Genomic DNA, 14,017 nt, shown 5'->3' with positions numbered 1-14,017 from the left:
GAATTACTTGAAACTGTCCATATAGATAGGGCTAACAGGTTTCGAGGGAGAACCCTCTTCCTCAGAGCCAAGTTGGCTCTGAGAAAGAGGGTTCTCCATCGAAATGCGTTAGCTCTATCTATATGGACAGTTTCAAGTTCGCTTGTCATCATCATTAAGGAATTTGGTCCTGAGGTCTCTGGATAGCCGAAGGAATTCTTTGGTTTTCTGCTTACACACAGCATACTTTTGTGAGTATAATGTATGTTGTGACTTTTAACCATTTCCAATAAACGCTTTATGGTATTGCTTCAGATCAGTGCGTCCTTCTCTTGTTTTTATGCTTTCAGTTTGTGTGGATACCTATGATCTTGAGAGGGCAGCAAGACCCTAGACGCCAACTATGTAGCCACTACCTCTTTGGATTTCACGCAACATTTGAGTGCAGGAGATATTTACTTGTCTTTTTTGACACAAACATACCCGTCAGGGGAGCCTACATGCAAAAATGTTGCTTGCTGTACACATGCTACATTCAAACACCGGAATGAGAGCAAAAATTCTAGGGCCAATATTCATGGTTAACTCTAAAGAGATGACCTGTAGGGGCTTTTAACCACTTGAAGACCAAGCCTATTTCTGACATTTGTTGCTTGCAAGCTAAAATCAGTATTTTTTGCTGGAAAACTTCTTAGCACTTATATTAGCAGAGACCCTAGAGAATAAAATGGCGGTCTTTGCAATATTTTATGTCACACTGTATTTGTGCAGCGGTCTTTCAAACACAATTTTTGGGAAAAAATACACTTCAATTCATTAAAAAAAAAAACATTGAAGTAAGCTCAATTTTTTTGCATGATGTGAAAGATGATGTTACGCTGAGTAAATAGATATCTAACATGTCAAGCTTTAAAATTGCGCACACTCGTGGAATGGCCACAAACTACGGTATCTAAAAATCTCCATAGGCGACGCTTTAAAAGATTTTATCGGTTACCTATTTAGAGTTACAGAGGTCTTGTGCTAGAAATATACCTCTCGCTCTAACAATTGTGGAGATACCTTACACGTGTGGTTTGAATTTGCTAATGCAACATTTGCTGATGCAACCTACGTATGTGTTTGCTTTGGCACGCGAGCACGGAGGGATGGGGCGCTTTAACAAAAACATTTTTCTTATTTATTTATTTTATTATTTTTTCATTCTGATCACTTTTTTGCTGTCACAAAGAATGTAAACAATAAACATCCCTTGTGACAATATTAGGCAGTGATAGGTACTCTTTATAGAGGGATCTGGGGTTTTAAAAGTATTCAAAGTGCCCACATCGTCCTTTTGAGCCCCATGATTACGCATTGCTCGCCCCACCGAGTTAGTTTGCTTGCATATGTGCTCCTGTTGAGTTGTATGTGGACACATTTCTCATTTATTTGTATTTTTCTGTTATATATTGTTTGATTATCTGATTTTTCAATAAAAATTTATTGAACGAAAAGTATTCAAAGTGCCAAAATCTGCATTTTTGAGTACTTTAGATTTTTTAAAACAGGCGAGGTTGGTTCGCGAGTAAAGCAGAAGTGACGCAGCTTCCAGGTTACTACTACAACTACATTCCAGCTTTGTTCGGTTCCTCGGCCAGCCGGCGGACGCGCCGGCTGCTTGCTTGGGTCTCCCAATGAGGCGAGAAAGCCTGGGCAAGCCGTGGAAGGCGTCGGGAGGGGCCGGACGTCCCCTCCTACTGCTTGTAATAACAACCGAGCGGCAGCTTAGCCGCATTGGTTGTTCTTACAAGAAAGCCGACCCTCAGCTCTAAAAAACGGTACCGGGGTGCAGGTATCACCCCGGTACAATCACTTGAGCAAAATTAGGTACATGATTTTGTGGCAAGTGGGTAAACATCACCTATGGAAAGTATAAGATTCTGAGGTTTGTTGTCATTTTGCCGGCCTGCACAATTTTAACCACTTGCCGACCCCTCACATTGAGCGTACTGCGGCAAAGTGGCTCGTTATCGTCCAGCGACGTAGACCTACGTCGCTGGACTCCTCCCCTTGTGGGCGGCACGCATGCGCCACCGGAGGCTCGCTCCTGCTGTTTTCAGTCACAGCGGGAGTTGGGCCAGGGGAGGAGAGGCGATGATCACCGCCGCTCTTCCCCGATCGTCGGGGATCGAGTGTGTTTACACAAGCGGGCGGATCTCCTAAGTGAGAGGCAGTCACAGATTGCAGGATTCAGCATCGCTGAACCTGCGATCTGTGCCTGTGTCACACAGTCCCCTCCCCCCACACAGTCAGTAAGCACCAGGCATACATTAACCCCTTGATCACCAATAAAAGTTAACCCCTTCCCTGCCAGTGTCATTTTTACAGTAACAGTGCATATTTATAGCACAGATTACTGTAGTAATGTCACTGGTACCCCCAAAAGTGTAAAAAATGTCAGTTATCTGCCCGCCGCAGTGTCGCAGTCCCACAAAAAAAATCGCAGATCGCCGCCAGATCGCCGCCATTACTAGTTAAAAAAAAAACAATAAAAATGACATAAATTTCCCGTAGTTAGTAGCTGCGATAACTTTTGCGCAAACCAATCAAAATACGCTTATTGCGATTTTTTTTTACCAAAAATATGTAGCAGAAAACAAATTGGAATAAAATGTTAAAAATTTTTGATTTTTACATTTTATGGGGGGAATTTCATATAAAAAAATGTGAAAAATATTGTTATTTTTTTTAAAAGTGTCGCTATTTTTTTAATTATAGCTCAAAAAGTAAAAGTCGCACAGGTGATCAAATACCACCAAAAGAAAGCTCTATTTGTAGGGAAAACAAAGACATAAATTGAATTTGGGTACAGCGTCGCATGACCACGCAGTTGTCCGTTAAATTAATGCAGTGCCGAATCGCAAAATATGGCCTGGTCAGGAATGGGGTAAAATCTTCTGGTCTTAAAGCGGTTAAAAATACGCTCATTGTGAATTTTTTTGTCAAAGACATGTAGCTAAATACATTTTGGCCTAAATATATGACAACAATTTAATATATTGGATATTTTTTAACTGTCAAAGTAGAAAAATATTGTTATTTTTTCAAAATTGTCGCATTTTTTATTAATATCGCAAAAAATGAAAAGCGCAGAGGTGATCAAATACCACCAAAAGAAAGCTCTGTTTGTGGGAAAAAAAGGATGTAAATTTTGTTTGGGTACGGCATTGCATGACCAGCGCAATTGTCAGTTAAAGTCGCACAGTGCCGAATCGCAAAAAGTGGCCTGGACGTAAAGCAGGAAAATCCTCCGGTCCTAAAGTGGTTAAAGCTTGATATATTGGGTACCTACTTGTTTAAACCTCATATTTTATATTTTGCCCAAAAATTTGTGTGTCCTAAAATGAGCTTTCATGTAGTTTTTACTGAAAATGTTGTGCAAATATCAGGTAACATTAAAAAATTGGAATGGCAACCATTTTATTTTGCAGGGTATCTGCTTTCAAAAAAATATGTTTCTGAGTTTAAATTAATCTTCAGGCCAAGTTAAATTGTAACTTCAGTCTAAATTTTTTATTTAGTTCAGTATTGAGCAGAAAAGCCTTAGATTCTCTGAAATGTTTTTTTTCTTTGTGTCCTCACTGTGGAGGTTTACTCTGACCAGAAGTGATGAGAAATCTCTCCAATAGGGACATATACAAAAATAAAATTACATTTTTAGAGCATGGAGAAGGGTTCGAAGTTCTGATAATATTATTTGCCTTTTTTGCCCTATTGTCCTGGTGACACCTGCACTACCCATTTCTTCTACGGGTATCACTTGGGACAGCATGTGAAGGAAAATCAATTAAATGTACTCTTCTTTTTACAGAATGCTTGTCCTAACTTGTTCATCAAAACTTGCTACTCTGAGACGACTTTTAGCCCACAACTTTCCAGAATCGCTGAAGGTGGGTCAGAGGTATCATCCTAAAGTATAACTCCCCTGAGTATGTTAGTTACATAGTTAGTCAGGTTGAAAAAAAAGACACAAATCCATCTATTTCAGCCAATAAAATCTTACAATCCCATATAAACAAGAGCTGGCCACATAATAAATTCAGATGCTCTAATCTTTCCTCATGTGGGGTGTTGGTTGGTTTCTCAAGCCAAGGGGTGGGACTTTTACGGGCAAGTGAAAGATACACAGTTTGTATAAAATAAATGGTTGCAATTTATTGCGAATACAAGTGTATATTCAACAAAGGAAATATTTAAAAGACATTTGTGGTGATATGAGGTGTTTGGGTTACAGACCCAAGGTGCATAGAAGAATGCTAGGTTTGGAAAAAGAGTTTCCGTGACAGTGGTGCAATATGTGTGACTTTGGTTATTTTTGATGAGAGAGACTCTGTTTCTCCAGGCTGGATTGCTTGGATGTTTCACAGAGAAATCATCAAATGTTGACCCGACGCGTTTCGGCTAACAGAGTAGCCAGTCTGTAGAGATAGTGACAGACTTGGTGACACAAAACCCTTGACAAAGGCTACTCTGTTAGCCGAAACGCGTCGGGTCAACATTTGATGATTTCTCTGTGAAACATCCAAGCAATCCAGCCTGGAGAAACAGAGTCTCTCTCATCAAAAATAACCAAAGTCACACATATTGCACCACTGTCACGGAAACTCTTTTTCCAAACCTAGCATTCTTCTATGCACCTTGGGTCTGTAACCCAAACACCTCATATCACCACAAATGTCTTTTAAATATTTCCTTTGTTGAATATACACTTGTATTCGCAATAAATTGCAACCATTTATTTTATACAAACTGTGTATCTTTCACTTGCCCGTAAAAGTCCCACCCCTTGGCTTGAGAAACCAATCCACACCCCACACTAGACTTTAAGGGACGGAGGCAAAACACAACTATAAACTCTCCAGAGATCAACCCAAAAACCTAATCTTTCCTCATAGCTGAGCTCCTCCATGCCTCTTATCAGTTTGGTTGCCCTTTCTCAAGTTTCCCGATATCCTTTTTGAAAACCGTTGCCCAAAACTGAACTGCATATTCCAGATGAGGTCTTACTAATGATTTGTACAGGGGCAAAGTTGGATCTCTCTCTGGAGTCCATACCTCTCTTAATACAAGAAAGGATTTTGCTTGCTTTGGAAACCGCAGCTTGGCATGTCTGCATGCTATTACTAAGCTTATGTTCTACCAAGATCCCCAAATCTTCATACAAAGACAAGAAAGACTCACTGCTCCAGGTGAACCAAGAAGCCTAAAGATGTTACAGGTGCCCGCCTAGGCTCGCCTCCGCAGACAATCAATGTAGAAGAAATGGCTGCACTCCAAGTATCATCAAAATTCTGGTTTATTAACCGAACATTCAAGTGTGGCAAACAATGCAGGTAGATGCGTTTCACACACTAACAAGTGTGCTTAATGATTAAGAATTTTGATGGTACTTGGAGTGCAGCCATTTCTTCTACATTGATTGTCCCCAGATCCTTCTCTGCTATGGATTCGCCCAGTTCTACTCCCCCTAGTATGTATGATGCATGCATATTCTTAGCCCCCAAGTGCATAACTTTACATTTATCAACATTAAACCTCATTTGCCACATAGTTTTTAAACAGTACATTGAGGACGGCTTGTAAGTTGGAGACATCCTGTAAGGACGTTATTCCACTGCAAAGCTTGGTGTCATCTGCAAAGACTGAAATAATACTTTTAATCCCAGACCCTATATCATTTATAATGATATTAAAAAGTAAGGGTCCCAACACTGAACCTTGAGGTGCACCAATAATCTTAGGCCATTCTGAGTAAGAATCAATAACCACTACTCTCTGAATTCTATATTTTAGCCAATTTTCTATCCATTTACAAACTGATCTTTCCAAGCCAGTAGGCTTTACCTTACACATTAGCCGTGTGTGGGGAACTGTGTCAAACGCTTTTTCAAAATCCAAGTATACCACGTCCACAGCCACCCCTCTGTCCAAGGTTTTACTTACCTCTTCATAAAAAGAAATCAGGTTTGTTTGACAACTTCTGTCTTTCATGAATCCATTCTGTCTTTTACTTAAAATATTTTTTTCCAGCAAGAAATCTATGTGGTCTTTTATCAAACTCTCCAGTATCTTCCTGACTATAAGAGGTAAACTAACAGGTCTATAGTTACTTTGTAAAGCCCTTTATCCCTTTTTAAATACAGGCACCACATTGGCTCAATGCCAATCCAGTGGTACTATTCCAGTCCTTAAAGAGTCCCTAAAAAATGAGAAACAAGGGCTTTGAAATTACATAGCTCAATTCTTTTAGGATCCATTGGTGTATGCCCTCTGGTCCAGGTGCTTTATCCGCCTTTGTTCTGTCTAAATATTAACCCCCCATTAGCCATTAACTCCCCCATGCTCCTTTGTATACACAGAGCTGAAGAAAGTATTTAATAAATTTGCCTTCTCTTTGGTCGCAAGTCACCCACTCCAGATTGTTTTGTAAAGAGCCTACATGCTCAGACCTGACCTTTTTAAAATTTGAAGAATTTTTGGGGGTTTGTCCTACCATATTTTGGTATCTGTCGTTCGTTTTGAATTTTTACATCCTCGATTTCCTTTTTACATATTCTGTATATTCTTTGTAACATTTTAACGATGATAGTGTTCTTTCATTTTTATATTTTTTAAAAGCTCTTTTCTTATTATTTATAACTTTTTTAACTTTGGCTGTGAGCCACATAGGTTTTATTTTTAGTCTTTTAAAATTATTGCCCATGGGAATATACTTTTTTAGTGACTGTATCTTCATTTTGTTTATCATTTAGGCATGTGGAGCTCTACATCATGTGATCATTGGCAACCCATTCAAACTAGAGGTTCTGGTTGACCAGTGGCCAGACTTCTCCACCGTCATATGTCGTCCCTCATTGGAGGTGGGTTTAAACAATGGCACCGGTATAGGAGATTAACAAAGGAATTCTGCGTTAGTGTAAAACCATGAGGTTATGTTTTGTTTATCTAAAAAGTCAGCTGCCAGCACTTAAGTGGTCTGGAAAATGCAGCATGTAATATGTGTAAATATAAAAACACAAAAAGTACAGAAAAAAGAAAAAAGCAGTGCTGTATGCATATTAGTGATACTCTTCAACAAATACAATTTAAATCAAATAAAATAGATCACAATATAGTGAATAAAAGTCCATAAGTGTAAATTAAATAGTTCCGGGGTTATTACTCCACAGTTTCAGTGAATCACTGTCTGTGTGTTGCCTCCACCAAATATAAGAAGTGCACACTCACCAGAACCAGTTGCTGTCTAAGTTATAGGACAGCAAACGTGCATTCAGTATTCAATGGTTTTCCTTATGAAGATACATCTGATACTCTATGGATGTGGTAGATCTTCCAACCTCACAGGTGAAGTCATCAGGGAAACTGCTCAATCTCATCAAGCCAGACAGAAAGATCACCGACACCAAAAAAAATGCACATAGTGTAGTATTTATTAAAATATGTAAAAAACAAAGTAAAAATACAACCAAACCACAAAAACAGCAGGGAATGTTGTTTGAACTACTGGTGCAAGCAGTCCATATAAAGTGCATAAGAAAACATGACGTACATAAACTTACATAGTATACCGCCAAACTTAGCTCAGAATGGTGGCAGGACCCCTGGCATTAAAATAAAGCTTATTGTGTTTTGTTTACCTTTGGTTTTTTTCATTTAAAAAAACAGCATAATGCAAGTGAATCTATATATTCAATTTTTTAAAAGTCCTGTGCATGCTCTTAATCTTATTAACCAGAAACGTTTTGTTCATTGCCTGCTTATTTAGTCTCACTGGTGGCTGACTCTCCATGACTGAATGTGACCTATTTAAGTGAATGAACCTGCTCTGCAAAGCCCCGCATCCATTTGCAATGTATATGGTTACAGTGCGCTAGTGCAGCGATCAAGGGGTTAAAGCAGGTGGTGAGGAGGCTATACAATGTCCCGAATAGACAGGGTTCGATACGCTGGGGTTGGGCGCTGTACTTGGTTCTTCTGAGCACACTCAAATGCTGAGACTGCAGCTGTACGGCCCAATGTGCACGGGGCCTAATACTGAAGAAAAGAAGACTTATCCATCATCAAGGAACATTTTACAATATGTTGGTTATAAATAAATAATAAAAAAATAAATCCTTAGAAAAGCCATAATAGGGATCTGGGTAGAGTAGAGTAATAGAACTGTGATAAAACATACTCTGAGCAGCAGATACTGTAGAGCCAAAATGTAAGAGAAGCTAAATCACAAGTTTTATAAAACAGCTGGATTAGCTAAGGACTGTAATACAGATATAAATATAAAACAATCAGACGAAACCAACCTACAGTATATCATTGAAAGGGTAGAGGTTTTTTTTTTTTCAGAAGCCACCGAAGGGAGACCCCATGAGAGAGGGCGAACTAAGCCAGAAGGCCATGTCCACCCCCTCCCAAGACGTTCAGGGCAGGCCCGAGGACCTACGCCATACTTGTCTTGCCAGTGAACAACCAAAAAAGGGATAGACGTGACACACAACAAAGCAAAAAGAGTGGGGAAAGGGAAGTGGAGAAGTGCTGGGTAGTGTCAAAGTGCAGGACCTTGACAGGCCCCCCGGCCAGGAATAAAAAATTCCTCTGGTGCTGGCCAAAAGGCCCGTCCCAAGAGGCAGGTGCGAAAAAAGTGTGATGTGGTGCAGTGACCAAGGTGGCAAAAACTCAAAAGTGAACTGCGCCTCACCAATGAGAATTACGGCACCCCTGGGCTGCCACCACAGGGGCACGTACACCACTGGCTTTTTTCGGTATTTTTATCAATACAGTAGTGTAACCCAAGCCCACATTTGTTTGTTTTTTGTAATGGGTAGGTTTTAACCTTTGTTATCCTAGGTTTTATGACTTTCCGCAAACGTATGGTGAGATCACCCTTCACTTGCTTTGTGGTTACTGGGACAGGAATGGAGAGGAAATCTTCCTAGTGAGGACACAGACAACAGTGAAAGACTGCTACTATTTTATCCAAAACTATTGTAAAATTGACTGATGTTGCACTTAACATCAGGTATATAAAGTTTCAAATGTTTGGCCTCCTATACCATCCAAAAAGGGCTTTTAAAAGGAACAGTAGTTATTACAGTCTGTCCTTTACCTGATCAAATTTGCAATGGATATTCTGTTATTCCCTGTATAGGACATGAAGGACCCCTCAGATCATTATACCAATACCTACTTTCTGTTCAGTAAAGACCCTCAGAATCTTCGCCAAATGCTGGAAGATCCCCGGGTTTTAAACTGGAAACAAGATCTTCAAATACAAGGTGAGGAAGGGGTTCTGAATGAATTTGTGAATCTTTTGGTAATATTGAAAGATCAGTACAATCCACCAAGACTGATATTTTAGCTATAAGCAGATCCTGGTGGCCTGAGTCAGCTACTAGATTAATAAATAGGGATGAGGTTCGGGTTCAATGCTGGGCTGGTTTTGCCTCAAGCTTTGTACATTCCCAGTTGGCTCAAACAGTGGACTAATGGGCTCATTTAAAAAAGGAGCCTCCCAGAGTCCATTGCATGAACTGTGGTTAGGTAGCAGAATATGGCCAATAATAGGCTTGGAAAGTGTGCCTGCCCCCTCTCTATGTAAGAAAGCTATCCCATCAGCTTTTTGTCAGTGTCTAATAGTTAGACTAGTGAGGAACAACTGACATCAGACAGAGATTGTTGTGTTAGTGCTACTATGAAAAAAGTTTTTTTTTTCAATATAACGTGATGGGTCCAGCCTGGGCTGGGACAAACTACTTTGATTGAATGTACTGTGTGGTCAAAATCCTAAGGAAAAATCCTATGGCTTCAGGAACTGTTGAAGAATTCAATCCAGCACACCTAAAGCCCCGTACACACGTACCGATTGTCGGCCGTAAATATTCGGCCGACGACCGATCGGCCGATTGTAGGCTTGTTAGTATGATGCTTCCGACAGCCGACAGCGCATTTTCGGCCGAACAGAATCTGTCGTGCAGACTTTAAAATTTTTGTTGGCTGTCACCAGAACGGCCGATTGTTCGCCAGTCAGTACAGAATTCGGCCGACAAACAGCAGATTAGCAAGACTGGGCATGCTCAGAAAAGAAAAAACACACGGAAAGTTAACCATCACATGACATCACTTCTGCAGTCGGCTGTTGTTGGCCGACAAAATTCGTGTGCAGTCTTTTGCACTTTTCAGCCGACAGGACAGCAGCGGACAAAAGACGGTCGATCGTTCGGCCGACGATCGGTACGTGTGTACGGGGCTTAACGCAGCACTTCTGAGAGACTGAAAAGATCGATAAGCGGCATCTCTAAACAAAAAAGATCTCTAAACAAAAAGAGCAAAGTGCGCAGACTAAGTGTAGTGGGTGTTTAAACATTTATTAAAGGAAGATAATTAGCAACTTACATAAAGTAAGACACATTATGCGTATCATGGTTCTCAAAAGGATTCCTAGCTGGGGAAGACACCAAGGAAACCGTCACAATGGATTCACTGGGTATGGTCTGGATAGTACCTGCAATAGCTAAGAGAGACAGCAAGGGGTCACTAATGTAAGTGCAGCTAGATGGAGAGGTGGATACAGCACACAATAATTGGCAAATCAGTGTGCAGATGATCTCATGCATTATAGTCATTGGTGCATCTGCAGCTGGGAGGAGGAGGCATCCAGGATCCCAAGATGGAGCTGCTGCTGCTGCAAGGAGTTGAGTTTGGTAGCCGGGATTGAGTAATAGAGCCGACCTGCTGCAGTAAATATGCGGTAGGTGGTTGACAAGTGGTTGATGGGAAAGTAGAGGAACTGGCAGAAGAGGGCTGCTCCCCAAGTCTTAGGGGTTAATTGATGGCAAATAAAATGCAGCAAAATAGAGCTTGCGTTAAATAATTTTTCAAGTGTAATGTACTATGAATTTTGCAATAAATAACAAATGCGGTGGTTGTGTAATTGAGCAGTAATTATCTCATTTTTTTCATGTGGTAATTTGTCGCATTGTGCCCATTGCTAAGGAGTGGTCTGGGAAGCCGGTCGCCGTGTCCTTAACAATGAATGACTCATCAGCTGTCAGCGGGTGTACCGCTGACAGCTGAATGTAAAAACAACAAGCCAGGAATTTAAAAATTATGTAAAAAAAAAAAGCAGCGTGGGGTCCCCCCCCAGTGCATACTAGGCCTTAAGGATCTGGTATGGATTTTAAGAAAAACCCCATGCCAAATCTTAAAAGAAAAATGGTTGGTGACCTCACAAGGAGGTGGTGCCACCAGGTGATGTCACCAGGTGGCCCCGTCTCTTACCTATTTAGGATCTTCAAAGGTGGAGCAGGCAGACCACGGGAGCATTTGTTTTCTTTTTTTCTTTTTCCCTTTTTTTTTTTCCTTTTTTTTCGGTTTAGACTGAGGCGGAGGATGTCATGATTGATGATGGATCTACTTCGGGGGACAGTTTTTTCTTTTTTAATGAAAGAATTATAAAAACTTTTGTAATGTCTTTATTCACTTTTACACTTTTTTGGTGAATGGGCAGGGGTACTATGTATCCCATACTCATTCCCAATGTTCAGTGCATGTGGCCTGGTATGGTTCAGGAGGGGGAGGGCTTGCTCGTCCCCTCCTTTTTTCCTGACCTGCCAGGCTGCACGCTCAGATAAGGATCTGATATGGATTTTGGGGTGGGGGGGCCCGCTGTTTTTTTTTTCATAATTTTTAATTGATGGCATTTTTTTTTGTAATTGCATGCGGTAAACGTTAGTGGATTGATTCCTTAGACTGTATACGAATGCACTGCAAAATACATTTCTTTGGGTAATACATTTAAAAGGCTTAAAATAAAACCGATGTGACTTATGGCCAAAGTAAAAAAAAAAAAAACTACAAATAAGAAGAGAAGAGCATTTAAAAATATAAAAATAAGGGAACACTATCATCATTTAAAAGTTACAAAGAATATAACACAAAATGTAAAAAGGAAATCAAAGCTGCAAAAATGTAAAAGGAACGACAGGTTGCAAAAGAGAGTAGTACAAACCTAAAAAAAATACTTTAAATATATTAAGAATAAAAAGGTCAGGTCTCAGCAGGTAGTCCCTTTACAAAATAAAGGGCACTAATCCTGATTGTCCCTGGCAAGACAGCATTCTTTTCAATACCTACTCCCACACTGCGGTCATACCCAATGGCCCCAGCAGGCTTCAGCAGGGGATATACTGTAGATGGTTCAATAGGCCTGCCAAAATCTTCAGAGAACCTGTGTTCAATAAGGACACAAGGCTCCCTCAAGATGGCTACTGGAAGTCCTGTACAGAGGACATTACTGTTCTCTGGCAGGTTTCCTTGTGCAGCAGAAGTAGGCAACAGAAGTCACCTGAATGCTTTGTTTCCGTCTCAAATAAGGAAGAACATAAGAAATCTTACAATCGCTATCTTAATCCTCTGCCTCGCTAACCTGAAAGAGTGACAGCTAAACAAGCAGCTCCTCAACCCTGACCCTGTCTGCCAAAGTCCAAAGGACCATTTAGTTCCATACCCTTTGGCTGGATACTCAACTTTCCAATGTCTGCCCTCCAGCCCTCACAATGTTTGCCCTCTGGAGTACCTGGGTCTAATCTTGTATACAGCCCAAGTCAAAATCTTGCTCCCTCAGGTAAACATTGTCTCCCCAAAAAAACAGCTAACAGATCCTCAGGTCACCACACCCCTCATTTCACTTCTGCGTAAGGATTCTGGGCCTCATGATGGCCTCCTTCAAGGCAGTTCCCTTTTCCCAAATTCACTCCAGACCCCTTCATTCCAACATCTTCAAGACATGGAACAAGCAGGTCTTTGGATTAACCAATGCTTCTCTCAAGTCAAGCATAGATCTCCCTGACCAGTGTTAATTTTGACTTAAAATTACGATTTCGTTTTAGTCATAGTCTTTTGACTAAAATGCCATTTTAGTTTTGCTCGTATTTTAGTTGACTAAATCTTCAGTACATTTTAGTCTACTAAAATCTCTATTATATTTTGTTCAACTAAAATCTAATGGTTTACGGTAGTTAAATCGTAATGCATTATTTAAGCATTTCCAAAACTCATTATATACTGTTGGAGTAAAAATGTTTTACCATGTAGTGGGGGAGTAAATGGGAGTAAGGGAGTGCACAGAGCAGAGAACTGGTCTGAGAAAGCTGTTTGTTTACACAGTGCTAAGCACTGCAACCTTGCTGGGAGGGAGAACACCACTTGGTTTGCAGGGCATTGTTCCAGAACTCACAGGCAGCAGGCAGAAAGAGGGAGCCTGCCTGTCTCAGCCAATACAGCTTGTAAGGGGGCTAGGGCTTTAACAGACATGCAAGGCTTTGAGTAAAGCAGAAGTTAAGATGGGTAAATGTCCCTCCCTCACATTTTCATTCCGTTTTTATTTGTTGATGAAAATTGGAATTGATTTTCATCGTAGTTTTCAGCAATTGACTAAATTCAAATTGTGGATGGTGTATATCTAAATCCTGCCTTGGATCTGGGAAAGTCATACCTTAACAGGTCTTGGAACGTGGTAAAGACAGATGCAATTCCTACAGGCTGGGCCAGAGTTAACAACTCCTTGGCTTTTCAGCAGCATGGTCCCCAGAGGTTTCAAAACTAATCATCTAAATTCTGGAACTGATAGCCATCAGGCTGTCCCTACAACATAGGAACTCCCTTCTGCAAGGTCTCCCAGTCAGAGTACACTTAGGCAATGCCACAGCAGTGGCCTACATAAATCATCAAGGGGGCACCAGAAGACTAGAGTTCCTAAAATAAACAAATCTAATACTCTCCTGAGCAGAAACCTACATTCCAGCTCTCTCAGCAGTCCACATTCCAGGAGTGCACAATTGGCAGGAGGACTTCTTAACCACTTAAGCCCCGGAAGATTTTACCCCCATTCCGACCAGGGGGTATTTTGCGATTCGGCACTGCGTGACTTTAACGGACAATTGCGCGGTCGTGCGACGCTGTACCTAAACGAATTTGGCGTCCTTTTTTTCCCACAAACAGA

General features: G+C 40.8%; 1 protein-coding gene across 2 annotated transcripts in view; it reads left to right on the top strand.

The window, feature by feature from the left end:
* The window catches only part of LOC309564539 (glycine N-acyltransferase-like), an 82,461-nt gene that overhangs the window by 12,509 nt on the left and 55,935 nt on the right, over positions 1 to 14,017 (top strand). For both annotated transcript variants that reach the window (XM_082269181.1, XM_082269180.1), the window contains exons 2-4: positions 3,833 to 3,911; positions 6,774 to 6,881; positions 9,167 to 9,293. In XM_082269181.1, the coding sequence (XP_082125307.1) occupies positions 3,834 to 3,911; positions 6,774 to 6,881; positions 9,167 to 9,293 (313 nt within the window). In that variant the 5' untranslated portion in view covers position 3,833. The remainder of the gene's footprint in view (positions 1 to 3,832; positions 3,912 to 6,773; positions 6,882 to 9,166; positions 9,294 to 14,017) is intronic.

Source organism: Pelophylax lessonae (genome assembly GCF_965119305.1).
Source record: "Pelophylax lessonae genome assembly, chromosome: 9".
Lineage (NCBI taxonomy): Eukaryota > Metazoa > Chordata > Amphibia > Anura > Ranidae > Pelophylax > Pelophylax lessonae.
This window is presented reverse-complemented; position numbering and strand designations above follow the sequence as displayed.